This window comes from Pungitius pungitius, chromosome 2, assembly GCF_949316345.1.
Source record: "Pungitius pungitius chromosome 2, fPunPun2.1, whole genome shotgun sequence".
In the NCBI taxonomy this organism is placed as follows: Eukaryota; Metazoa; Chordata; class Actinopteri; order Perciformes; family Gasterosteidae; genus Pungitius; species Pungitius pungitius.
In genome coordinates, this window is record NC_084901.1 from 24886619 (window position 1) to 24914429 (window position 27811).

At 39.8% G+C, this 27811-nt stretch overlaps 2 protein-coding genes and 1 long non-coding RNA gene across 9 annotated transcripts; 2 read left to right on the forward strand and 1 right to left on the reverse strand.

Annotated features, from left to right (window-relative positions):
• The first annotated feature begins 477 nt into the window (after nt 1-477).
• On the forward strand, nt 478-27728 carry setd7 (SET domain containing 7, histone lysine methyltransferase). Of its 6 annotated transcripts, XM_037459697.2 has the most exons (8): nt 502-832; nt 9078-9207; nt 10888-11089; nt 11306-11495; nt 16096-16177; nt 16317-16434; nt 18860-19017; nt 20343-20694. In XM_037459697.2, the coding sequence occupies exons 1-8, from the start codon at nt 793-795 to the stop codon at nt 20533-20535; spliced, it is 1113 nt and encodes a 370-aa protein (XP_037315594.2). In that variant the 5' UTR covers nt 502-792; the 3' UTR covers nt 20536-20694. The 6 variants fall into 6 exon arrangements, with proteins under 6 accessions (XP_037315595.1, XP_037315598.1, XP_037315597.1 ...); XM_037459701.2 differs by lacking the exons at nt 16096-16177; nt 16317-16434; nt 18860-19017; nt 20343-20694 and adding exons at nt 25279-25336; nt 26288-27728 and having other exon boundaries at nt 485-832; XM_037459700.2 differs by lacking the exons at nt 16096-16177; nt 16317-16434; nt 18860-19017; nt 20343-20694 and adding exons at nt 25279-25336; nt 26285-26409 and having other exon boundaries at nt 486-832.
• Nucleotides 1719-9069, reverse strand: LOC119210082 (uncharacterized). 2 transcript variants are annotated; one of them, XR_005119619.2, is made up of 5 exons: nt 6572-9069; nt 6242-6323; nt 5791-6039; nt 5523-5676; nt 1719-5209 (listed from the first exon to the last, which is right to left on the reverse strand). It is a non-coding gene; the product is annotated as an uncharacterized LOC119210082 (long non-coding RNA). The 2 variants fall into 2 exon arrangements; XR_005119618.2 differs by having other exon boundaries at nt 1719-5250.
• zgc:113425 (uncharacterized protein LOC541425 homolog) lies at nt 21824-24787 on the forward strand. The gene is made up of 4 exons (XM_037459705.2): nt 21824-22205; nt 22992-23051; nt 23304-23435; nt 24367-24787. Exons 1-4 carry the CDS (start codon nt 22005-22007, stop codon nt 24589-24591), a joined length of 618 nt encoding a protein of 205 aa, XP_037315602.1. The 5' UTR covers nt 21824-22004; the 3' UTR covers nt 24592-24787.
• Nucleotides 27729-27811: the final 83 nt, after the last annotated feature.

Here is a 27811-nt window from a genome sequence, read left to right on the forward strand (position 1 = left end):
TGTCCAATCACCTGCACCTCCCCTATGTATTTAAGCCATGTCAGTCGCTTATCCCTTGTGTCATTGCATGTCTAAAGATTGGCCTCATTGTCACAGAGTCGTCGTGGCCTTGGTTTATTCAATTTTTGGATTTTTGAAATTTCAAGTTTTAGATTTATTAAAAGTTACTTTTTGTTAAAACTCTGCATTTGAGTCATGCCTCTGCCTGCACCTACCAGTCCTGACACGATGTCACTCAGTTTGTCAGACCACGTGGTAAACCACAATTGTGGTTGTGTATCTTTGTATTTAGATTTGTTTTCTTTGTTATAATTTTGAATTATATAACAATAGATTTGTTGTGGTCGGTTTGGCCCTAGCTAATGGAGAATCCAAATACAATATGCCACATCTTAAAAGCAACAAAAGCCAGATTTGAGAAAGGATAATGATATCAGCTGATATTAATGAAGACATTATGGAAGACTGCTGTAGTTCACATGAATATCAGGATTGTCAACTATTAAATTGCCTCATAATTTGTAGGTTGTTCCAAAAGCAAATCTCCAAATATAATTATTTAACAATGGCTGCATACCTGCGAGATGAAAGTCTTATTTTGTTATTGTCAATTCCCATCCGCTCTGAATGTTATCTTCAGCATAGATATCTATGATTTTCAGGATCAAGTGGAGAATTTCGGACAGAAAGGGCGACCCGGTGTCTCTTCGTGCTATCGCCTAATCACGCCACGTGGGCGGCAGGAGCAGCAGTCATTGCTGCGGCAGAGGGTGCGCAGCAGCTCCCTTAGGCATGGACAGCGAGGATGAAAACGTGGAGGAGCTCGTGGAAGGTGAGCAACTTCTTCTTCTCACTGCGTTCCGCTGGAAGCTGTGGCTGTGCACGTGTGTGCATGTGTCTTGATTGATATAACGTTACGATCCAGTCCTCCGTGGAAGTCTGTCGCTGGGCCCGCTGGCTCACTTCACGGCGCCACGGACTTTATTTACTTAGGAAGTCCGCAGACAGGCTCGTTAGGGCGGCCTGTGTGGTAGTAGTGTGCCGCTGCTGGTTCCATTTGACAAGGCGCGGTGTGTCAACCCAAACGCTCACATGAAGGTTTTCCGGTTAGCCCCACATGAGCTCGGATTCCGATTATCAGCTCAATAAAGCGGTGTGCATTTGATACTTTGGATTTCATGGTCAATTCCGATGTATTTTCCCAAAATACAGTTGCTCCATTTCGGAGAAAAAAATGAATATAAAGTGCGCAATATGAAACTGTTCCATTTTTACCTATATACCTGTTTTTGAAAACTAAACGCACCGGTTCGCACCTTCTGCAACATTAGCTGTTTTATTAGTTCTACTGGTGACACTGTAACCCACCAATAAAATCAATAGTATCTCTCAAAGACATGTCTTGATTAACAAAGCCCATGCAATTGCTGCCCCGGATTTATAAAAGCCTCAAGCCATCGCCATTTTAGGATTTTGCTTATATCATGTACACAATTTATGTGGTCCGTGACCTATGCAACCTTTTCATGTCTATTGTGGGTTCAGAAAAATATTTGTAGAAATGCTACAATGAGGGACGCTTGAAAGAAGTATTGTTGTGGAATATTTCAATAAAACTAGTTAGGGAGAAGAGAATGATTTGTTTCCATGTTTGTCTAATGTGAAAAACAGGGTCTTGATGAATGATCAAAGTTGCAAAAGTAAATTTATTGGTTGCAAGCAGGACGTCAAATACACAAACGCGTATTACAGTGCGCAGATACATACATACATATAGTATACACACACACTCTTAAAAAGGATGTGTCAAAATTCACACAAGCTGTGTTAATTTCCTACACATCAATGAGTTGTATTTGGGACAATACTTGTGTGTCAAGGATATGAACACACTTTCTGTGCAAAACGGATTAACACATAGATGTGTATTGCTGTGTAAATACTAAGTTATGTGTTTACATTAAATTGTGCAATTATTAGAAATGTCATACAAATGAAGCATATTATTTTACACTGAATTCAAATTAATATGCCACTAATTATTTTGAGAAATGTATTTTTCTACACATCTTGACATTTAGTCAACATTACATTTTTGAATTCATTAGAAACAAAACATCAGGACTACAAAATATACAACTTGGGATCTGATTTTCCCCTTAAAATTTAGTCAACATTTCATAAAATCTAATTTCCTCTAAAACCTGTATAAAACTCAAGCGGTCTAAAATCAGACCAATCACAAGGAATCCTTACAAGTTTGAACTCATCAACTCTTTCAACAGCATAAACATACATGTGGTCATCAAAAAAGTTCATATTTACAACCCATAGAAAAGCTACAGCAGTGCCTTTGTCTACCTGTGGGAGAAGATGAACTATTTCTCCTAAGGCTGGTTCATCAGTGTCTGCTGACATTACAACAACTGTCCCTGTTCTGTATGAAACGCACATCATTTCTGAAAAGTCCTCATTAAGTGTTGACCTGAGATGATCAATCAACTGTTCACCATTGTCTAGGGATCCGAGAATAACTGGACAAGCATTTGTGACACTCATTTTGTTACCCAGTGGTTGTCCGAATCTCCAGCAATGCATTTGCTGAACTTGGTTTTTGTAGGCCAGTGTCTTTGATATATACTTAAAATTGCAGACAACATGTGCTTGTCTTTTCAGAGAGTTGTGCTTTGCTTCAAACGGCATACACCATAGTTTGGATAATGGTCCAAATAAAACCATCATGCTAGGATAATGTGTCATAAAATGGTGTTTAGGGATCAGTGTTCTGTCTGGATAGATTTCTTTAGTTTATGATGGTCTATAATAAGCTGCTTTAAATACACTTCAAGTCCAGTTGTTACAATAGGTGCAAAAATTATACTGCATATTTCACGAAGCAATACAAATAATTGCCAGTGAAGGCTCTCTGGATTCACCAAGTCCCCAAGTAGGAAAGGTAAAACTTGTATGAGACACCACATTTGTGCTGCGGTCTGTCTAATTGCAGTCTGATGATGGCGCTGTTTTTTTTTCTTCCTCATTTGAATACACATAAAGCTGACTATTCTTTTATTTAATTGTTCCAGGCTCAATAGTTTTTCCTCATAAATGTTGAATTGTCAAAGTAGTAGTTTGACCTCTAAAGGTGCCACTCCTCCAAGGACATCGTGCATTATGTCAACCCCCACATTTTCTGTTACATGAAAGTACTGTAGAGTATTCAAGCATGAATCTTCTTTGATTCCTGTTACAGTTCCATCATTTAAAGCAACATGGTGTTGGTAATTGTCTCTGTTTGTCTTTCAAAGTTGTTTTCATCAAATACCATTTGTGAGATATTCTTATGAACAATGCAAATATGGCAGAACTTGTTGGCAGAAAAGCTTTCCATATAACCACATAATGAATGAATTGCTAAATTGTCACCTGTTAACAGACATACTGTTCCAAACAAGAAGTGCAATTCTTCTTTCATCTCAATCTCTATACCATGACATTCCAGAAATCTAATGTCATCCAGGAGTGGTTCCAGTATCTTTCCAGAACCATATGTTTCTTGGTCAATGGAATTGAACAGAAGGCAGAGATGGATATTTGCTAAGCTTGAGTTGTACTGAGGCGGCAGGTTTCTTAAGGAGAAATACACAGCACCCATTCTTTGAATCTTAGTTTTTGACCCCAGAAAATTTGTGGTTTCCACATCATCAAAGTAAAGTTGAATCTGTAGTGCATTTGGATGCTTTTTGTAGAAGTCATGACTGGCAAAGTTAGCCCCGTCACAGTAATCCCACATCTTTCCATCTGTACTCTTGTGAGATTGCAAATACAAGGTCTGCGTTTTCTATAAATTTAAGTGTCAAGAATGGAAATATACTGAAAGGTATTAGCAGTTAGTGATTGTTTGACAAATCCGTCTTTTTGTGGTGTCAGCTCTATGGCCTAGGAAGATTTCTGTTAGCTTCACAAGAGAATACTTATCTTCAAAATATTTTACCATTTTATAGGGGTTGTCCAAATCATTAAATACATTTTGGGAACTTTCAAAGTCTTTCATTAATAAAACAACATTCTCATTGTCTTGTGGGATTGAATAAGTCCTTAGCAATGAAGTGGTAGATGCTTGAAGGCTATCTACTGTCCTGTCCAATAGTTCTTTGGTGCAAGTAACACTCCTTTGGACATCACTTAAAGTTGCATTTGAAGCCGAGTCCATTTGTGCAAGAAAAGTAGCTGCATAGCTACTTAGTTCTGCACATTTGGATTTTAGGCTTTATATTTTGGCTGGATATCGATATACGGTATATATCCCAATATTTTCTCCACATTAAAGGGAAGAAAACCTGAACGCAAATGTCAAAGCCAAATATGACATGTCATTAGTCGTTTAATTGTAACCAGCTATTTCAGTAAGGAGTTGCAAAATCAAATAAATAAAAATGAATGAATAATAAATTAAACAATAAACAAATGCTCAGCCATTCAAATAATAATATGTAAACATACATAGTGTATAACAGGAGTATTCTTTTTGAAAACAAAGCTCCATAAGGTGCACATATAAATAAAAAAATATCTTTAAAAAAATCTTTATAAAATAAAGTGCTTAGTTTAAGAACTCAAACATTTTCCCCCTATTTTTTTACTTTGATAAACAGTAATGCTGTCTTGAGGTAGACATTAGAAGACCAACAAGCGTGTCCTCCTTTGTTCAAAGATTTTGTGCGAGAAACAGCAGCCTGTCAACGGTATCCGGCTTCAGAGATGCTCTGTGGCAGGTGACGATATTGCCACTGCAGCTGAAAACCCTTTCACAAGGTGAACTGGTAGCTGGAACGAAGAGGTATTTTTTTGCCAGGCTGCTCAGACCTGGAAAGACAACTTCATGATCCTTCCACCACTTGAGGGGATTAGTGTCACTCTCCACACTTGCCAACTGCAAAGTAGTCGCGACTGGGAAGCTCATATCTCGGCTCAATCGTTTTCAGGAGCATTTTGAATCGACTTGTTCAACAGTTGCAACAGGGACCATATCTTTAGCAATGTCATAGGACACCGCTTTCGTTATAGTACACCACTTGTCACTTTTCTTTTCATAAGGCACACGGCAGGAAAATGAGGTTTGTCAACAATGACAAACTGGCTTGGCTGGACAAATGGCCGATGCACACTAACTGTGGCTGATGGCTCCGCTGAGGGGGGCCTCGAGGATCTATCATCAACATCACAAAGGGAGGGGATGTTGGTCCCGTGCTTAAAAAGTAAACACATTTCAAGACTGAAACATCAAGGAGCTAACATAAGATAACAGTGTTAAACAATGCAACATATGCATGTAATTAAGGTTAAGAGATCCTAGCACAGTTGGAGAAAGAATTCACTTCGTAATTCAATTGTAAATCTGCAGAAGTAGACATATCCTACATATATAGGGTTCGTATATTTGGGATGATAACATTAAATTGATAATTAATATAAGTACAACAAACTAGGACAGCAAGGAAGTAATAAAATGTACTACTTACCATCATTCTGGTTTCCAGTTTTATCCAACAAGGAGGACACTCCACCCTTCTCCAAAATCGCAATCTGCTTCAGTTTTGGGATAATGGACGACTCCCACCTCCTTATGAACATCTCTGCCTTCCCATCGAACAATCTTCCAAACTCCACATCTAGCTGGCATACGAAACAACCACACATTTCTTTTACTTTAATGTTAGATTGTTGACCACTTTCAAGATCCATTTCAAAGCTCACATCTTTGAACACTTAGGTAAAGTTCAGTCTTACCAGGCTTGGGATGTCTTGTCCATTGCTGTCTTAATTGGGCTCATATTCTCAGGTGATGGCTTCATTCTTGTAATGACCGTCAACCACTCGCTTGGGTCTTCGTCCTCCTGAAGGCTGAGCTGCTGTTGCTGCTCCGCAAGACATCCTTCTCTTCTGGTAGCGCCGCTGGCTCTCCTCCAGATTCCGTCTGATATTTCGTAACTTCATTTCTTTGAAGCCTTTATGTGATACAGGATCATATAAATGTTCCTACAAAAAAAGAGTAACAAAATAACTACATTTATAAACGTTTTGATATTTTCTCCTAGAAGCATTCAAAAACCTTTTAATATATAAATTTACTAACTACAAAGCAAAAAATATGGTTGACTGGTTTAATTAAGCAATATGTAGTAGCTTTTTATAGGTAGTATTTTTACTCGGCATGTTTAATAATGTATAAATCCTTTACCCTTTCCAGACACTGTCACATTCAGTGATGGGAAGAGTGTAGTTAATGATTTAGCCAAATGCAGTTTCTCCGAGAGGGGTAACTGGAGAGAAAAATAAAATGTCATGCACATGACAGATTTAATGCCTAAATATGCACTCTGTATATAGCTTTATACTTTTCAGATGTATATCTTTTCATATTGCATATTATGCAACACAGTGTTATAGTAATAGGGGAATAGAGAATATCCTATAGTTTTTTTATCCACTTGTGCTCAGACCTTAAAGCTTACAAAGTAGATACTTTTACTTAGAAATTAAATAAAGTATATTAGTCTTTCCAACTTACAATCCATCTTTCTCAACAAGATCAGACACTTAATTTGACAAGTTTCTTTCTGCTGTTGGTGGATTGTGTGCCTGTATGTTGATGTTCAGCCAGTATGTCTGGAGCCTTTGTTTCTAGAAGAGATTTTAGCTGTGCAGCCAGGTCATTCTACAAAACACAAGAACAAACAAGTGGATTATGTCAGCTAGTTTGCTAGTGTTAAAAAAAAAAAAAAAAAGTATGGAAGTCACTGAAAATGGTCACCTTTTCGTTTTCCACATGTGGTCTTTGAAACTCAATAAACTCCAGCTGGACCACTGTCGCGACCCATACTTGGAACTTGTAGTCCTTAACATCTGTACTTGTGTCGCAGTCAACGTAGTCTTGGAAGTCATTATTGTACTTGAGAAACCTAAATTATTCTAGCATGGTATAAAAAAAAGCGCCATAACGGCTAACAGACAAGCCAGCCAAACAAGAAAGGCATGGCGCGATTTTCAATTTCAATATCAACCGCTCAAAAATCAAATGTGACGTTTATTCCACACGGATAAACGTAACCGATTAAAATACTAGTCAACTTTATATCAAAAGGATTTATTCTTCATGATGGCTTTTTTTGACGAGGTTTTGCTAGTTCCCGGAGCACATAACCTCCTTAACTAGCTAGCTAGCTATATTCACTAATATTAGCTACGTTGGCTATCAAAGCTAAACATTTTTGGTATCATTTCCAGCACATTAATAGAAAGCCATATCCGCTACAGTGCTTCATATCGGCCCAAATTGACTTTTCTAACGTAAAATAACTTGAGACCAAAGTGTTAAGTTAGCCTGCCCTGCAAGAGAAGTATACGTTGAATACTAAAACTTTACCCCTGTAGTCAGAGCTAGCTAACATTGACTGTTAGCTTAAACTTCACATGTTAATGTTAACTTACATAGCAATCACTACAGTTATTAACCTTATGCTTCGGGGCCAAGTCAACATTTTCACTTGCAACACATTTGCAGAAACCATCGCAAAATGTGTTATTTTATGATTTACAGTGTAAATCAGTGTGTTGTTTTTGTGACACAATAAATGTGTAAATTTTACACATTTATTGTGTCACAAAAACAACACACTTTCTTAAGAGTGTACTGCTGTGTCATATACATATCTCACTAGTGTGCGTAAGAGCATCTCACTAGTGTGTATACATGAAATCTTACTAGCATACGGATGAGTATGTATGTGTAGGTTTGCAAAATTCCGGGAATATTCAAAGTTGGAAGCTTTCCACAGGAATTTACGGGATTAAACTAGAAATTCTGTGGTAATTTACCTGTATTTATCTTGTCATGAGCAGAAAAGCATGCAAACATTTCTAATATTTTTCAAAATTACATTTTGGACTTTTTTGATATTTTGTGAGTAAAACTTTTTATTCTTTAATCAAACAACAAAAACATTTTTTCTCTAAATGTTTCCTTCATGGACCTCATTAACGTCCTCCTTACCCTCCTTACTGTTACCTCCTCAACATCTGACTCCCAAACAGCAACCAGACGCTCTAAACGCGCCGCAGGACTCTCTGGGAACATTTGTGGTCAGCCCGTTCGTTAGCTCGTTGGCTCTGATTGGGCACCGGACTTCACGTCATACCTCCATGCCAAGGGAACTGTCCCGTGGAGAAACAGCATATGCTCAAGCACAACCAAATGGCTCTTTTAAGAGCCACACACACACGTTATCATTGAGCAAACGTCATATATGTTACTTAACATGTACTATACCAGTGTGTCATTTAACAATACGTCATTGGGTCTGTGCATAGACTTTGTATGTAATCCTGTGGCGCAAAACGCTGGCGACGCGTTTGGTGTGAACGTGCCAAAAATAATCCGAGCCGCGATGGTTACTCCTCTGTCAGCCGTATTGTCCGCACCCCCCTTCCCCCGCGTCCACTTCACAGCCATGGTGTAGTATGGTCTCAATAGCCCTGCTGTAGTATAAGTTTCCCTACTCTACTACTTTTTGATGCCCCCCGAAAGGCACTCAAAATTCCCAAACCAAAATTCCCGTGGAAATTTTACAGGAAACTTTCCGCCCCTTTGCAACCCTATGTATGTGTAAGTGTCTCAGTAGTGTGCGCAAGAGTGTCTCAATAGTTAAGTCCTAAATGGCCCCTCATAGAGGAGGGATCCCTTTATCAGGATACAAGGAGTGTTTAAACCAAGTGGTGAGTCTCCCCAGGGTTCTTTGATTACTCATTAATGACATTCATGAAAGGGTTTAGGCTCACTTAGAAAATGATGAAGATCCTAAATATGAGAGCATCCATGCACCGCTTATAAAACATGGACATGCTTTACTTGATATTTTATTTCTGTCCAAAGTAAATTCACAATTGAGTGGATTTATCTAAAGTCGAGCAGACCTTGTGTGTGTATCTGATCAGTACCCTCCCACTCACCCTGTGACCTATGGTTTGTATGTTTATTTAGTTACTCAGCATAATGATAGTTGCATGTCTCTGTTTAGGTCCATTGGATGAAGACGATCAGCTCCATGGGTTCTGTACTGTGACCTATTCATCCAGTGATCGTTTTGAAGGACACTTCACCCACGGAGAGAAGAATGGCAAGGGAAAGTTCTTCTTCTTTGATGGAAGGTATGAAACGTTACAGAGCATTATATCTTCAACAAAAAAAGGTGTGTTCATTAAAAAAAGTTGAGATCCGTATCGAAGATTTGCATAATTATGACTAAGGGTGAAAATGTAATTACTTATTTAGTGAAAACAATCAATAATTGAAAATGTCATGTCAATAGCTCCTTTAGAAATATATTTACTGAGAAAAATGGTAATATTGGTAATATTAGTGGGCACGTTGACAAATTTATGAACGCTCACAAATATTTTATCATGCATAAGGAGTTTTTAAAAATGAAGTCTGTTGATCACTGGCTCTAAATACACATGGACAAGTCAATAGTCACAGTGAGGTTCCGCTCAGATAAGTATTGGCTTGGGACGGGGGATCATCATGCGTCTCAAACAATGGTAACTTTGGGGGCGGTCTTAAGACTACTTTTCAGGCTCACTTTGCATTTTAAGTCTCTTCCAGACGTAGTTAATTGAACCAAAATTCCTAATAACCAAAGTTATTCATCTTTTCAATAAAAAAAAAATATATATATATATATATATATTTTTATTTGCTGTATTGTCGTTTGTTTTAACAACTCTTCGCTGACGAGCTATTGAACCGAAAGCCCAAATTTGTGAATATCTTGCCAGCTTTACCGAACTCCACCGGACGGATGCTACGCTGCCTTCACAATTGTATGTGGAAGTGTGAAACTTCAGAAATTCGTGTGTGGTTGAATGGTACAATCTAAAATGAGTTGATTTTATTGCTCGTATTCTGCAATGCAACAGCTTACTAAACAGAACTTTGTCACTGGTGTCAATAGTTTTATGTTAGTCCAGGCTAACCGGATCCAGCCATCTAATCCTAAATATATTGTATAGAAAGTGTTGATTCATAAGTCTTGCGGTCCCTATGCAACGCAGTTGAAAGTTTTCAGCCTTATTTGTTAAGCTGTCTCACGATTACATGCCCCTTTTGTTTTATGCCACACCCCCTACGCCAGATTATGGCCAAATGTTTGAATGTGGAAAAAAAGATCCGAAAGTGTAAAAAAAAAATCAAACTTGTAAATATAAGGTCTGCAACTGAAAAATCTAAGAAAATATCAAAAAATATATATGTAAAGGATGAAGCAAAATATTTTTTCAAAAAATATAGAACAGTCAGAACATTCAATCCCAAAAAACTTTTCTTTCACATATTTTAGTTTAAATACATTACTGTATCTTTTCAAGACCAAAACATAAACTTTCAGGTTCACAATTGTTTTTCAAATGATCAAAACCTGCCATTGGCTCCCTAGTTCTCTCCTCAGGTTGTTCCAATTACCCTTTTATCAACCTCAATAAGCATTAAGAACATTAATGCATCCGTATACATTCATAACAAATACCACAACTAATGAACAGACGGATAATGTTGCTCCCTGATCAAATGTTTATTGAGGGACCTTTTCAGAAAGAGTAAACTTGCTTTTGCTCTGAAGGTGCTTGTCATAATGCAACTTGTTTTGCACTAACAATCTAGATAAAACATTAAGTCAGTGTTATATTTTATTTAATATAATTCATTTTAAAGTTCAGATTTATACAAATATTTGAAAATGAAATAGTATGGTTAAACCCTAAAGTGTTTACATAAATAAAAGTGTGCGCAGTGCACACTAATAATTCCATTCCTCTCCTGTCCATCCATAGTGCACTGGAGGGTTTCTATGTAGATGATGCTCTGCAGGGCCAGGGGCTGTATACATATGAAGATGGAGCTGTCCTCCATGGGACATATGTGGATGGAGAGCTCAATGGACCCGCTCAGGAGTACAATGCAGAGGGGCGCCTGGCGTTCAAGGGCCAATACAAAGACAACAAGCGCTGTGGGGAATGCTGGATCTACTACCCTGTGAGTCATCTCCATGCTTGCACTTTTTGCATCACTTGGATCCATAACTTTAAGCTCTTCTGAGGTCCTATTCAGACTGTATTGCACTAAATGTTCTCAAAAGCCTTGTTTAAGACAAAGGCAGAAATCTGATACACATTATGGAAGTAAAGCGAATGAATGGTCTATGATAACTACCGGTATTGTGCATGTTGGTGTGTACTGTGGTGCGTCTAGGATGGAGGCTGTGTGTTTGGGGAGGTGAATGAGGACAGCGAGATGACAGGCGAATCCATAGCATACATCTACCCTGATGGACACACGGCTCTCTATGGAAGCTTCGTGGATTGTGACATAATTGAAGCTCGCCATGCCACCCTGATTGCCTCTGAGAGTGGAAGGCCGCACTTCAAAATCACTCCGAACAGTAAGTTGGTTTATTTATATAAACTTTCCAAATATATGCACATCATTTTATGTAGGTGAAATGAATGATCTTGTAGTTTATATAGCCCAAAATTACAAATTTGCCTCAGAGCGCTTTACAGTCTGTACACATGTGACGTCCTCTGTCTATATACTCTGTCCTCCTTGAATACGTGGGGGAAAAAAAGGGAAGAAACCCTAGGAAGACCATAACAAGATTGATAGACTACAATGGATATTATGTGTACAGAATGAACAATGTAAAAGATGTACAATACATTCAATTCCTATAACAGAAATTATTAAAATCCAGGTATACGGCAGGACCACTGTAGTTACAACCACCATCTACAGAAGCTTCTGTGGGGAGGGAAAGCGCAACTTTAGGAAAGGGTAATATTTGTTTATGATAACACTAATAGTAGTATGATTAATATTTAAAAATAATGATAGCTGTAGCAAGTATCAGCAGGGCCATGGCAGGAGGCAAGAATCCAGATAAAACCATGATCTATGGAAACCTGTGAGAGGCGAGAAAGCACAAATAATACTCCATGGAAGAAACAAATTTAGTGAAGCGCATTATTGTTTACAGTAATAGAACTGGGAATATCAATGGTTAGAAGTAGGTAGGTGTCCACGAGCCAGTCAGGACGAGGGTCCAGACGGAACCACGATCTACGGAGACCTGCGAGGCGAGATGGCAGAACCAACTATGGGGATGAAGCTGAATTAGTGATGTGCATTTGTAACAAATGTGTTTAAGGCATTGAAGAAGTCGACTTGGATACTGATCTTTCAGCATTTATTTGGTCCTGCAGAAGAAAATAAAACACAAACATTGCCTTCTGGTCTCTTTCTGCACACCAGCTCCCTTCAACAACATTTCTGTGCAGGAGAAAAACTACCTAAAATCTATCTACAACTGTGACAATGCCAACATTAAAACAAAAGAAACTCATACCTGCAGAAGACAATAAAACATTGCCTTTTGGTCTCTTTCTGCACACCGAGCTGGTCTGCAGAAAGATTTATAAAAGGGAAAATATACGTCAAGGCGACCGGATGTAGCTAATGCAAATGGCGCCAAATAGCCACCAAACACTTTAACGTCTAAAATAATGACCCTTCAAACACCTGGAAACCGTGGTTGTTACTCACGGTAATAGTCGTTGAGACGGTTACATCTTTTAAAGAACATAGCAAAATACATTTTATTTAAATTAATCCGAATTTTCCGTGGATTAATCAGGATTAATCACTATTTGCAATTACACCCGTTTCACAGTGGCGTATCCAGAACATTTTTACTGGGGTGGCCAAGATGGGACACAAAGCTAGTGTGGGGTGGCCATGGTAGACGGCGCTGTCCCCATTTAAGCAGCAATTTAACAGAACCTATATACTATCCGTTGCATATATATAAACAATTGTAACAAAAACCAAACAAATCTTAACTCCAAACAAAGTATATACTATGAAGTAATGTAAATCTTTAAACTCTCATGAACAATAGAGGATTCTAATAATAGTAACAAAGTGCAATAGAGGTAGCTAGTTCTTGCTTTTGCTCATTCTGCTGCTACAAAATGCTTTCACGTAGGGCGAAGACCACAAGACAAGACTTAAAGTCCAATGCAATGCCACCAGACCAAATATAACTAAAGGGTTAAGGCGCTTCTTCATAATGTAACTTGTGAAAATTGTATATAAACAGTAACATAAACCAAGCAAACCTTAACAACACAAAAACAAGACCATTAGACAAACTCTGGGTTCATCCATCGTATCAGATGAATTTGCCTGTTTTGGTGATTGGTAGCAAAAAGTTTAATAAATGTGTCCATGTCAAGTGACTTTGCTCTTCTAGCCTCAATGCTGAGAACACCCAGGTTGCTCAGTCTGTCATCTGTCATTGTTGTGCGCAAATGGGTCTTGATGAGTTTAAGAGCTGAGAAGCTGCGCTCACATGCGGTACTGCTTACCGGGTGGGCTATGGCTACTTAAATCTAGACTGTCACACTATATTTCAGACACTGTTAGCTCTATTGAACACACATCTGCAAACAAACACCCTCACTCTTCAGTCCAGAAAACAGCGTTTCATATTTCATGGCGGTATCCTAATAATTTAAAAAAATAAAATGCTAACGTTCAACGCTTAACTTGTTTTGCAGGCTGCTAAGCTAGCCAGCTAGTGCAGTGTAGTTCGACTTTTAGCTGCTACTTAGTGCTAGATAAAGTTTTCCTACACATTCAGAGGGAACAACGATATAACTAAACATTAAATGACCATACCTCTCAATCGACAGATTCCGGCGTTTTTATCGTTGTTGTATCGTCGCTGTAGTAAACTGTGACCGTCCTCGTGTTTCGCGGACCAGCGGCAGGTGCAATGCGCTAATCTCATGGGTCACGTGACCTGCGTGGCCAAACGTCCGCTGAACAGAAATCAGCTCTCACAGCCTCAGTACGACCGTTACTGTGTTAGTTAAAAATGTAAAACTGACCCTACATCAGTTGTTCAGCTGTCATCATTGATTGACAGCATTTCTCTTGTTTCTTGTGTTGACGAACTTGACCAACTACCTATCAGATCTGGGGTGGCCACAGGGGTGGCCAATGAGCTTTCAGGGGTGGCCACGGCCACCCCAGGCCATCCCCCAGAATCGCCACCGCCGTTTCAGACCGAACAATAATAAAGGTTACACCTTGAAGTCGAGCGGCAGTTAGAACGGAAAAAGAGTTGCCCGCTAGCACCCGCTCCCCCCCTGGTCTGGCGATGCCGGCCTCTTTATTTCTGCTCACGCGCTTGACCATTTCCAGCGTCGAATTCCAACGTGCCAGCGTGGACTGGCGCAAACGACTTGCAGAACCTGACAGCCTGACATATGCCTACAGGTGGCAGTAATGTGTTGTATAGGATGAAGTGCATTCCCTAGAGGAAGAGGTACTTTCCTGACCTGAATAATTTGTCACACTGCGCATGCGTGAAATGTGTTACAATTGTTTACGTAATTAACACCAAACAACTAATTAACGTCGTTAACGCGCTATTTTTGACAGCCCTAAAAATAATACAACATTGTAACGGGTGTGTGTTCTAGGGGAGGTTCCGGACTGATGGCGACCACAGCAGGGTTGGGTATAATTGACTTTTATTGTCAGCTTTCTTCATTTTTCAGTATATTGTTTTGCCATTTGGTCAGCTGGGCTGGCGTCTCGCTCCTTGCCTGCGTCGCTCTCACTGCGTTTTAACGCAAACACACACACACACACACACACACACACACACGCTTGTTATTCCGCCCAGCTGAGGTAAATTGCCTCCAACATTTCTGTGAAGGAAAAACGGGACTACGGAAGCCTAGGAGGCGCAGAAGAGATGAAACTCAATTTCCGCTAGAAGGAGAGGGGCTCTGTGTGTCCTAAGAAGTCGCCCGGGAGTCTAAGCCTAGAGCAGCTTAACTAAGGGCTGGTCCAGGCTAACCTGAGCCAGCCCTAACTATAAGCAATATCAAAGAGGAACGTTTTAAGCTTTATCTTAAATGAGCTTTAAGTGATTTACAAGAGCAGCCTGATAACAAAGAATTACAGTAATCCAGTCTAGAAGTAACAAACATGAACCAATTTTTCTGCATCATTCTGAGACAGGAAGTTCCTGATTTTAGTTATATTCCAGGTGAAACAAGGTAGTCCTTAATGAGTTGGCTTATTTCATGTTATGATGAGTGGTAAGGAATAAGAACACGTAGGAAATGTAAAGCAAGCAAAAATAATGATAGGTATTTCTGCTACCTTACCGAGAGGTGAGAACAAACCACAGACGAGCAACGTATATTTCACTTTGCAAAGGGGAAGCCCAGTGTATGGTGTGTCGACTTCCCACGAGCTTTCCTTTACAACAGCCTTTTATTCGCATCCGTCACACATACACAACAACAGGGTGGAACATGGGGGCGGGGGCTTCCTCTGTTCTAAAGGGGTGCAGAGTTCATATGTATTGATATCTACACCTGTGTCAGGGGTGCAGAGTTCACATGCACGCGCTTATGTGTACAACATCCTATGTTACAGTCAGCTGGTGCTGTACCACTCCTTAGCTTCACGTGATCTATTTCTATAAGATGTTCCAAAAGCATAATAATCACCCACTGTGCCCTATCATATAATTTTTGTGTCTTTCTGATTTTAAATAATATTGATAGCGTGAGACCGGGCACACCCCATAATAAAAATGTGTGGGCAAGTTGTCGCACGGAAGTTCCATCCCAACACGACATGTCTGTCTACAATGCTCGCATGCTCGTGTCAGAAAACTTCCTTTTCTGGTCTTCCTCCCAGTAGTTGCAGTGATTTACATAAAGTGATCTTCATAATCATTCATACGGTGCTTTGCATTGATCGTTTATGGTTGTATGTGGGCGAGTAGGGGAGGGGGATGCAAGGCTGAACCAGCTGCAGACACTTACAGGTTCATTTCGGATTAATAAAAGCAAATTAGGAACTGGTAGGCAAGGTTTTATAAATCCGTATGAACATTTACTTTTGTTCCAAAAAAATGTAGATATCAGACTTTTAAAAAAAAAAATTTTTTTTAGGTCCTGTGTACTCGTACGACAAGTCCACATCCACCTGTATTACGGCACACGCTTTGCTTCCTGACCCTTATGAGGATCAAAGGCAAGTCATCTCACTGCATACGGTAAACCCAACCAATGACATTTCACGTCCTGAAATGCCCTTCAGTCGGAGTGGAACTGGGGTACTGAGTATTTTAGGGCATTTTTTAATATTGTTCCTATATTGTTTTTTGTGTCAGGGTGTTTGTGGCAGTCTCTCGGATCAAAGGAGCAGGAGAAGGCCTGTTTGCCAAGACAGACGCTGTTAGTGACACAGTGATGGCTTTTTATAATGGAGTTCGAATCACTCACCCTGAGGTATGATACATCGAGCTCATGTAAAGACCTGCAAGGATTGTGGAGTAGCTGGACTAGGAGAATAAAAGTTACAGATTTTGACATTTGTATATTTATACACATGGTTAATTTTTTCAGAAAATCCACACAAAGTAGTTAATATGTGAGCAGAAATGTTTTTATTCTGATTTCTTCTAGGTAAAGTTAGCCGTGGTCAAACGGATAGTTAAAAATAATAGTTGGATGATGGCTCTATAACAAGTTGTAAAACTGCTTATTTAATTAAATTGCACTTTCTTGTTGTTCTGAGTTTATCTCTACGGTTGAAATGCACTTATTTTAAATCGCTTTGGATAAAAGCGTAGGCTAAATGACATGTAATGATAAACAATGTTAACTTAATGTAATAGATGTATAATTTAAATATTTAGGTTTAAGTAATTGATAGCATGTCAGTGTTTCCCCCTTACCATTATATTAGGGGGTGGGGTGACCCACTAGCAGCACCCCAAGAAAGCTATGTCTTAACGTAATTTAAGATCCCTAATAGAGTCCGAGAGGCTGTACTTTATAGTCAATAATGCTCCAATTCCAAGGTGTTTGTAGGCAAATCCTTGAACTGTAACATTATTGTATTTTTTTCTAACTAGACCCAGTGAGGCCTTTATTGTAGCTATATTGCAGGTCGGTATGTATGGAAGTAAATCTGTGCCTTCGGGGGTTGAAATAAAAAGGTGATTGAATTTCTAGCACTGAATATTTATGCATTGAAATTATGTACCTGAATGTTTTTCAACATTAAAACACCGCAAAAAAATTCAACCTAAAAAAAAAAAAACTGTTGAAATATTCAGCCGCAAAAGAAATGGAGGTTACAATATTCAACCCCAAAAATGTCAACCTTGACACACCAACATCCGGGACACTAAGGAAGAGCAATCGATTCTAGATTCAAGATCAGGAGCGTGCGTCAAGCAAAAGGAGCGAGCACCCAAAACACCTTCGGCTTCGGATTGTAGCCATGTCCAATAATAACGGGGCTTTAACTCTTCTTTATGCCATCAGTGTGGAAACGTATGAAGAAATACATAAAAGAACATATAATGTTCACCCTGAACCAAAACTTTTGCTTGCCACTGACGATATACAACTTTATTACAACTATACAAATCAGCTAAGTCCTATGAGCTTGGTTGGCTGAGTGTGTAGCGCTTTGTGGCACAACATTATTTTGCGCGACACGGTTCGAATCCCGGTTGTGGCGGACTTTTAATAAATGTTCTTTTATGTATTACTTCATACGTGGCAGTGACGTAGTGCTCACTTATACAATCGTAATCGCTGCAATGGATATGGGATGCATTTTTGAACATTTTCAGCACAATATGTTTGCAAATGTGTGATGACTGAAGTGACGGAGGCAGACAACACCTGCCTGTCGGGGGAAAACAAACACGCACCCGTAGCCAAACCAGTAGTTCAAAAACCAGTAGTAGCCAGTAGCCAGATTGGCTTGTGCCGCTCAGAAAAACGATCCTACCTCCGACCACTTTCCGCACTCGGCACTACTGCGGTTATTCCTGCATGTCCTGTCGGGTTTATGCGTCTGCACGCTCCGTTAAAGCCACTGCCCCCCCCACTACGCTACAGCGGCTCATGTGCCTCTTCAAGTGCATTCCTGGATTCAAAACTCCGCCAATCACTCCTAACAGCTTGTCCAAGGATCTCAGCATCATTAAATTAATTCAAAACTAGAAGAAGAGGCGTATTGTGAGCGGCTGTACGCTCTCGTTTAACTTCCGCTTAGTTCATGTCCAATACAGTCTGTTAATGTTAAAATGTCAGCTGTCTATTACGGAATCTTAGACACAAACCACACTGATGGCATGAAGAAGAGTTAAAGCCCCGTTATTATTGGACATGGCTACAATCCGAAGCCCAAGGTGTTTTGGGTGCTCGCTCCTTTAGCTTGACGCACGCTCCTGATCTTGAATCTAGAATCGATTGCTCTTCCATAGTGTCCCGGATGTTGGTGTGTCAAGGTTGAAATTTTTTGGGTTGAATATTAACCTCCATTTCTTTTGCGGCTGAATATTTCAACAGTTTTTTTTTTTTAGGTTGAATTTTTTTGTGGTGTTTTAATGTTCAGGTACAAAAAAACATTCAGGTACATAATTTCAATGCATAAATATTCAGTGCTAGAAATTCAATCACCTTTTTATTTCAACCCCCGATGGCACAGATTTACTTCCATAGGTATGGATCCATAATGTTTTTTTGTGTATACATACAACCCCAACATAAACTTTGCGAACATGAACGGCGTGTTCATCAATGCAGACAGACGTAACTGCTTTTTCTTGTTGAAATATTTAGCTAAATGTACTGTATAATTGTGAATGCGTATGAACTTGTTTTACTTCTATTTGTCTTTTTTTTTCCTCAGGTGGATAGCAGAGACTGGGCGTTAAACGGGAACACGATCTCATTGGACAAGGATACAGTCATTGATGTCCCTCAGCCTTTTGTCAACACAAAGAGATACTGTGCATCCCTTGGTCACAAGGCAAACCACTCCTTCATCCCCAATTGCAAATATGACGCGTGAGTACAAACGGTCAGAATAAAAAAAAAAAAACAAAGGAAGAGTTTTATGCATTCCAGAAAAAGGAATCAAATTTTTAAAAGAATGAAAGTTAATAGCAGCCACTGCAGAGCCGTGCCCTTTATTGCTACTGCATCAAGCTGTCAGCGCTACACTGTTACCGAGTAAATGTGTACTATAAATGTGACATTTGTTTCAGATCGTTGATAACAAAAATAAGCATTTGAAGGATTAAGTTGCAAACATAGAAGACTTTATAAACAATAAGACGTGTAAAAGATGGTTGTGCAGGTTTACAATAAGTTCAATGCATATCACAAATGATTCATATGAGTAGTAAGCTGAATAATGATTTTAAAAAGGCTGCAGGTTGCATTTCTTTAACATTTTATTTTATTTGTGGAACAAAACGTTAACTAATTCAGGCATCTTATACCTGACCGCATTTTATACTTGGAGGCAAATATATAGTGTGGATTCTATGCACTGTTTATAAATGCGACCCCGGGTCAGTAGAAATGGGCCACAAACACGTGGAGCAGTTACTGGCTACACCAAAAGGTGGCGCCCTAACTTACAGGAGCAGCCAGAACCAGAGACTACAGGACAACCAGATACAATTGCTTGGCTTCATCCAGGAGGTGAAATACATCATCTTAGTTCAACCCAGTAGTTCTATGACCTTTTCTGTCACCGCCCACTTTAGAGAAGAAAAAAAAATGTTCATGCTCGAACAGCGCAACAAAATTGTACAGTTGTAACAGTTTGACTCGTCAATTTATGCAACAGTCTTGTTAGAACAATGAAAATGAGGTTCTATCTGTGCAAAAAATAAAATAGGAAATTGTTTTATTGGAGCTGCAATTAAACTGTTTTGCACTGAATGTTCAACCTGTGCAAAACAAAAACAAATCCGTGCAGATATGTATGGGACATATCATTCCAATAAAACCCCTTTTATCAGTGTTATTGGCTGTGATGAGCCTGCTTTCTACTACAAATATTTCAATACAGGGTTGCAGATTTAATACGACCTGTCAATGTTGAGCTTTGTAACATGGCTACAGTACGCTGCATGTAGTGTGCAGTATGCTGCATATAGTATATAGTCTGCTCCATGCAGTATAGTTTGCTGCATGCTGCTTTCATACAGTATGGCACGCAGTGTTTTTTCTAAATGCTAAAATGTATAATGAATGCATAATATACCCCTGAAATAAATTAAATTGTTTATTGATGGCAATAGCTATTGTCAACTATTATATCTGTTATTAGCAGTATTAGAAAATCACAGTGACGTCATTATGCTTTTTTCTCTGTGCAGGTTTGTCCACCCTCGTTTTGGGCCAATTAAGTGTGTCCGAACCTTGAGGACTGTGCAGAAAGATGAGGAGCTAACTGTTTCTTATGGTTATGATCACAAGACACCTGGGAATACTGGCCCTGAGGCCCCTGATTGGTACAAGAGGGAGCTGGAAGAATTCCAGAAAAGTCAGGCATTTCCTGGGAACTTGTGAAAACACAGATGAATTCCTGTAGGCCAAAGCAACAGAAGAAATAACAAGAGCCCAAATGTTTTGAGAGGAGACATGTCTCTGGCTGAAGGTGATGTTCAGTATAATTTTACCACTGTCCTTGCATTTTACTGGCAATAAAGATTGGGGGTTCATACTTTATAGATTTTTTTTTTCTTTTTTTTTTTACTTTCTCTTACCGTATCTTCACCTAACTGTATTTAGTTATATTTTATTTTATAGCTGCAGTTTACTTAAGTGTTGCCTCGAGGTTTAACTTACGATCCTTGCTTTCTAACGGACACATTAAATTTCATTCCAAAGCAACTCAGGGTCATATGGACTCATTTTGCGCTTACGGCAATCAACAGCTGATCAACAGACCCCAGGGGGTTTGTTGATCAGCTCAACAGGGGGTAGATTGCAATGACTTGGTTAGTTGAAAAAATATTTTACAGTAATATATTTATATACACACACTAACTCATTCAAAAATGTGTGACTAACTGTATTCTTTGAGGTTTTGTGTGTGTAGGTGTGTGGGGGAGGGCCTGATTTGTAAAGTAAGGACTTGTAGAAAACAATGGGTGCTCTACCACTGCAGTAGAGGCATACCCAAACTGTTTCCACTTATCAAATGTAACTATCTGTGTCCATAAACAAAACACCCCAGATTAAATTCTATAATATAATTTCTGCTACTCGTCTGTGTATAATATAGGGAAGTTTTGTGTTTTCAGTATTGAAAATGAAGACACTGTGTATCTGTGCTAATAAGAAATTAGAAATCAAAATTGGACTCTTATAGTTGAAGATTTGAGAATCAAAACTTTAAGACCTTATGTCTGACAATGTTCATGCTAAAGTTGATTATGGCAATACTGAAAGCTAGGTAGCTTGGCTGACAAGTTGGACAATTTCAGTTTCATGATTATTCACACAGAGATGCAGGGCTGATCTGGCTTGAGGTATGACAACATTTTTTCAGCAAATTTGTCTTTAAACTAGTATGTGTTACAGTGCCACGTTAATATGGGAAATACCTGCAGGTAGTCATTGAGGGAACATTTACCCCAGGCCAGTGTAATGTCCCACATTCTACAATTCAAATTTGGTTTGTACTACAGGTATTGGCATAGTAATTATAGTTTACAAATCCATGTTTGATTTAGGGAAATATTGCTTTTGGTGAATCGTTTTTAAAGTCCCAACGCAACGCCAGGCAAGGGTTGATTGCCTGGGAGTCCAAACTGTGGGGTTAAAATCACAATGCCTTTCCACCTGCAGCGGGTCAGCAAGTTAATGGATAAACTGAGCCCGCAGTAGCCTGCGGCCCGGAAGATGCACACGGGTTAGGGAAGTCTGTCAGATTTCAGAAAAGGGTGCCATACAAAGACTCCCGGCCGGACTCGTATTTTCGACATAAAGTCCACGAGCTCGCAGTGTCGCTTTTGAGCGGGGGGAAGCCGGAGATGGACAGACACCGGTACCTGACGTTCAACCAGAAGCGCGTTCTCCTCCACGGGATCCTCCAGCTGGCTGCTGCGGGGATTTGTGTGGTGTGTGGATTCATAGACGCTGTTTTCCGCAACGATACCCAGCTGAGTGCAAGCAGGACACCAGTGTGGGGCGGACTGGTGAGCCACTGCAACGTCTCCAATAGTTACATACAGGTCCACTTACTTACCATTTGCTGTCATCTTGACTCATGACGTGACCTGCTCAGTGAAAGATATACTATATTGTAACGTTCCACTTTTTGTTCCAATTACGGTCATGTGGACCACGATTCATAATGAAATGCACCTCCACTAATTTTCCGATCTTTGAACGGTCTTTAAACCAATCCCGTATAATGACTCTAATTGCACTTCTTTGTCGTTGTTCAGATAGAGGGACAGGCGGATAGGAAAATGGCGATTAGTGCCTTTTTGGACTGTACAAGCCCCTTATCCGTAACCCCATGAATAATGTGCATTTCATTTTGAAATGCGGTGCACATGACCGCAGCCACTTAAGACTCGGAGACGGGATGAAATCTATTTATAACATAACATGTGTGCGTGTGCGCGCGCATATACATGTGTGAATGATCCACATTTTCCACTACAACTTTGTACACCCCTCGACCGGCAAACCGACGTTTGCGGAGATCTACGGCCATGAATTGGAGGCAATCTGCGCGTCCTTATAGTCTGCCAATGACTGGTTGTATAAATTGTCACGTTTACATATTTCTTCCGACAAAAGCTCTTCAAGATTCTTTCGTAAAAAAATCTTTTGTTTTAATAATGGCGGAATTATGCTATGAAACCGGAAATGTGAGACTCCGCAATGTTAGCAGACCAATCACAGCCTTGCGGGCTGCGTGAGCTTTCGTAGCTTTTGACGGAAGCCTAGAAAAATCAAGGGGCTCTTGGGGGGGCTTTAAAGGTGTTTCCTCCCCTCCCCCCTTTTAGGTTATGACCACCCCGGGTGTACTGGCACTGTTTGCCTCCCAACGGAAGAACTCTTTACTGGTGAGTAGGCAGCGTCCCTCCCCCGCCTCTTTTTTTGGTAGGGCCAGTTAATCCGTTTAAATAAACATCCCAGTATGATTCAATGCAAAAAGGTTATCAAACATGCATTATTGTTTTGCAAATAAATATTTAAAACATGTACACATGTATATATGTATACGTGCGTATACGTATTGTGTATATTATGTATATATAATTGTCTAATAGTATCTGACATGGATGTATAGAATGTGTTTGTCTTTCTGTCTCCAGGTGATTGTGATGGTGGTAGCAGCCGGACTCTCCTGTGTGGCAGCAGCGTTTGTATCAGGTTACGCCTGTCTGACACTCACTTATGGGGAAGAGGACCAAGAGGTCTTCCACCAGCACGACAGTCCTCGAGTGGTAACCCCACACACACACAACAGGCTTGAAAAACAAAGCAGGTATCCTGCTCAAACTACATCTTCCCCTGTACATACCCTTGACGTCTAGCCGCTTAACAAACTCTTCGCCCCCTTTGCCCACTCATTCCTCACACAAATCTGACTCCTGTCTCGCAGGCTCTTGTCTCCTCACAGCTCTCTTCAGTTTTCTTTAAATTACCTACACTACTCTTACAATAACTGTGTCTCAATCGGACCTTTTCACAGTTGTGTACCATTTGCTTGAATAAATTTCTCCTGTTTTGGACCAATTGAAAGCAGCAACAGTTTGACGATAAAACAACCCCACAGAGGGGAGGATTTCTCTAGTTTAGCACACAGCTAGTTCCCCTGTTCCTAGTAGTGGCATAAGATATCTGCAGACCATTCAGATTACATAGGAACAAGCCATCACAAGAAGGTCCGGTGGGTCTCCGAGCACATTCTTGAGATGGTGAGGAGATACAAGAGGAGAGCTGAGCGATATAGAAGAGCAATGACCCAGCACTGGGTTCCATTGAGTAAGGAGGAACAGTAGAACTGCCAGAGCCTTACCTAACACAACCTTCGGCAGGCTACTCACATGAGGTTATCATGGGGGCCCTAATGTCCTCTTGTGGGACCATGCAGCTCCATGTGCCATGCCAGAGAACCTCGGAATCGGCAGGTTCACTGTAGGCATCCCATTTTCTAAACAGATTAGAGTAGGTTCACATTTAGCACATATGACAGACGTGCTTATCTGGTGACGCCGTGGCCAACGTTGTGCTGCCTGCAACATCATCCAGCATGAGCGCTTTGTGCAGACTAGAAAAGACAACTACTCTCTATTTACCACTTACACACATCAACTCAGACCACATTTTATTTTATTTGATACAGGATTTCAACATTCTTTGTCATTTGCTCAGACGTTTGTGCTTCATCGGATGGTGAAGGGGGCCAATGCCACCATCCTGCTGACCTGCACCATCTGCCTAGCTCTCTCCTCTGTCATCGCCTTCGTGGGCTGCCGCAGTCTTCCCTGCTGTGGCTGCTATGATGCTAGAACCGGATTGGTAAAGAAGAAGGGCTTTAAAATGACTAACTGTTGCTATGCCTGTCTGTCTCCACTGCACATCTGCTGTTTGCGCTAATGCATTCACCACATAAGTCAAGTGGTTTTGTTTCATAACAGAAAAAAACTGCTTGGTGGTTAGTGTTACCTTTTAGCTAACTAGTTGATTGAGCTAATGTTGGCTCCCTGAGTTGGGCAACGATGATTTTAAATGGGCACATGTCATTGTAAAAAACTATGGCTAAAGCATCATTCCTCTCCAACCCATTCCACGTTTACGTTGTTGGGTGGACAAAAGTTATATTTATGTGTTTTTTTAAATAAAAAATATAAAAATGAAAGCCTCTTCTGCTATTATCGAGGGCGGTCAAATGAGCGTTTGCTGACAGGGAATCGTGATGAGCAAGTGCTTGGATCTTAATACTGGTGTCCTCTTGGCAAACCAACCAATATATGCATATTCTCGAACCTCGCTTAAGCAAATCTCTCAAAACACATGTCATGGCAACCCTTCACCAAATCTAAGATGCTGGACCAGACTGATAACCTTACCATAGACTAATATAGAGACATGTAACAAAATGAAGTGCTTAGTAGACCTGCTCGATGATCTTGGAACTAATACTATGTTAGTCAACTATTGAAGATTAGAAAGTCGCTTTTTGAAAAAAACAGACTATATATATGTCTATGTATACTTTTAACACCATAATCACAAAGATGCCTAAATCTGGATGTGATTTATTTTTTTGTGTATGTGTTGCAGGATACACTTGTCCCTCAGTGTGACCCAGAAAACACCGAGATGGTTTGTACATGGCAAGGTAAAAAAACAAAGTATTGTCTTTTAGAAAAATTCTCACTCGACACTGGTGTCAAATACAGGATATTTAATGTTTGCAAACAGAAGACAGAGTTGACACACACACAAGTCTTGCGTCAAGGCTATTCAAAGGTTTTCTTTTCCAGCACGAACATGTATACTGGAATAAAAAGGTAGGTTCTACGCGTGCACAATTTTCATTGTACAAGGACCGTCATGTTATTTATCCTGCGAAATACATCTAATCATCATGACTGAGTGGCCTTCTCAAAACATCGCACAGATTTCATATCCTGAGCGGTCATCTTATCTCAGCTGACATGTCATACACACAACTTATTCTACAAACGATACAGATGTAGTCTTGTGTTGTTTTTTCTAAACTTCCTTTATCATGACGTGACATTATTGCAGTTTTTCAAACATTGTCTTCAGGATGGACATAAGTGTGATAGATGTCATATGTACAGAGTGAACAGTTCAATTCTCAGCTCCTCCAGAATGCTCTGCAAAGAATCCAAAATTAAATATTGACGTTGTTCAGCTCTTTGAGTAGTTGCAAAACAAGAATATTTATTTCCATTGTCCATTGGTGACCATTACCATTTCCCAAACTAATTGTAAATGGACTGTAATTGTATTTCTCCTAGTCTTCGGACCAATCAAAGCTCTTTAAGACTACCTGTCATCATTCAGTTCCAATCATACACTGACTACAGGAGATTCTATCTTCCTTCCAGTCAGGACTATCTAACCCTCGTACACATTCAAAAACCACAGGAACGGCAATTTAGGGTTTTTCCCCAAAGACACTTCGACATGGGATCTAACAGACAGATCCTCTGACAGAAGGACGTACCAGTTCCATTCCCTGTGCCATATAGCTGGTGATTACGGTGTTTGATGTTTTTCTCCTAACATTTGAGTGATGTCGTTTTCTTGTACGCAGCAGGAGGTGACAACAGGCTTTTCAACTGTCCTCCTCAGTCCACTGACCAGAGCATCAAGGAGGAAGAGGAGGGTCCTTCCAAACTGCCTCCTTATGGCAGACTGACCTGACACATATCCATACAATTTTTTTTAACCATTTTTACTGGTTTTCTCCATTCCAGAAAGGAGGATGGTTATGGATGATGTTTCCTTAAAGCTGTGTTCACTTTTCCGTGTTGGATGGATAGAATGTTGTAACGAGATGCAAGTTGTTTGTGTTCTAATCGGACAGATCACAACGTAGTTTATTGCATGACAAAACTGATCAGTTCCATTTAATTGTATGTAATTATATTTGTTGATTAATACCATTCTGTAAATTTAGATTTTTCTTTCTGGGCTGTTGTAATGGTGTTAGTGAAGAAAAGACAAAGAAGAAAATCGTAGGAGCTGGTAGGAAGGGAACATTGAGTAGTTTTTCTGTTTTTTAAAATAAGGTGCAAAACTCTGTAATAAATAGATTATCTGTAAATTAACATTCCAACTGAAAAATGTAAAAAAGTATGCTAATAATGACAAATTAAATTTTTTTCTCAATTTTCTACGAAAGAAATACTATAATTAATCTAGTATTTTACTGTTTTCTTAAATTACATTCAAATCATGTAAAATAACAATAATTACCTCATTATTTAAAGGTGTATGTCCATACTAACAATTTAGCAATTTTCTTTGTAATTTTAAGGTAAATGTTAGCTTCATATTGTGTATTTTTTTGTGCCGTCAGTTAAATGAGTTATTAACCACGTTAATGCAAACCCATTTGAACGACAATTTTGTTTATCGCAAGATGGTCTTACAAATGTTACGACCCCGTGCTCGCGGGCTCGCCTGCTGGTGGCGGTGTCTTCCAGGGAGAGCGTGGATTGCATGTAGATTGCACACCTCTGTTCCCTCTCAGGGAACTCGAGCTGCGTGAAAACGCTGTGGAAACGCCTCTGCGTGGCCGCGTCATGAAGCACGTGTGAAAACTAACCAATGGCGAGCTGGTACATCATAGCCGGGCGACGCCAGGACGAGGACGCTATAAAGGGACCCGAAAGGCAGGACCATTCATCTCTGTGCCTTCATCTAGTGCGTGTGAAGTGACTATGGCTGAGCGTTTTTGTCCAGTGTGCCCCCCGTGCACCCGTTTTATTACGGGCAAGGACTCGCATACCTTGTGTGTTGTCTGCTTGGGCTTGGAGCACGCTCAGCTAGCCCTCGAGGGCACTAGCTGTGGAGATTGCAAGTCCTTTTCCTCTGGAGAAGTCACTTTGGCCTACCTTTTGTTTAGTTACTCAACTCATACCAATCTTTTCTCTCCCCATTTGAATTATGATTTTTCCCTTTGTTTTAAACCCTAGACTTTGTTTTGTCAAGTTACCGTTATTCTGAAAGAATAATTAAACTCTTGCAAGTCACTTCATTGTACTTGTTTTCTTTATGTACAGTCGAAACGAGCTAGCCGTAACACAAAGCATTCACATACATATACAGAAATTAC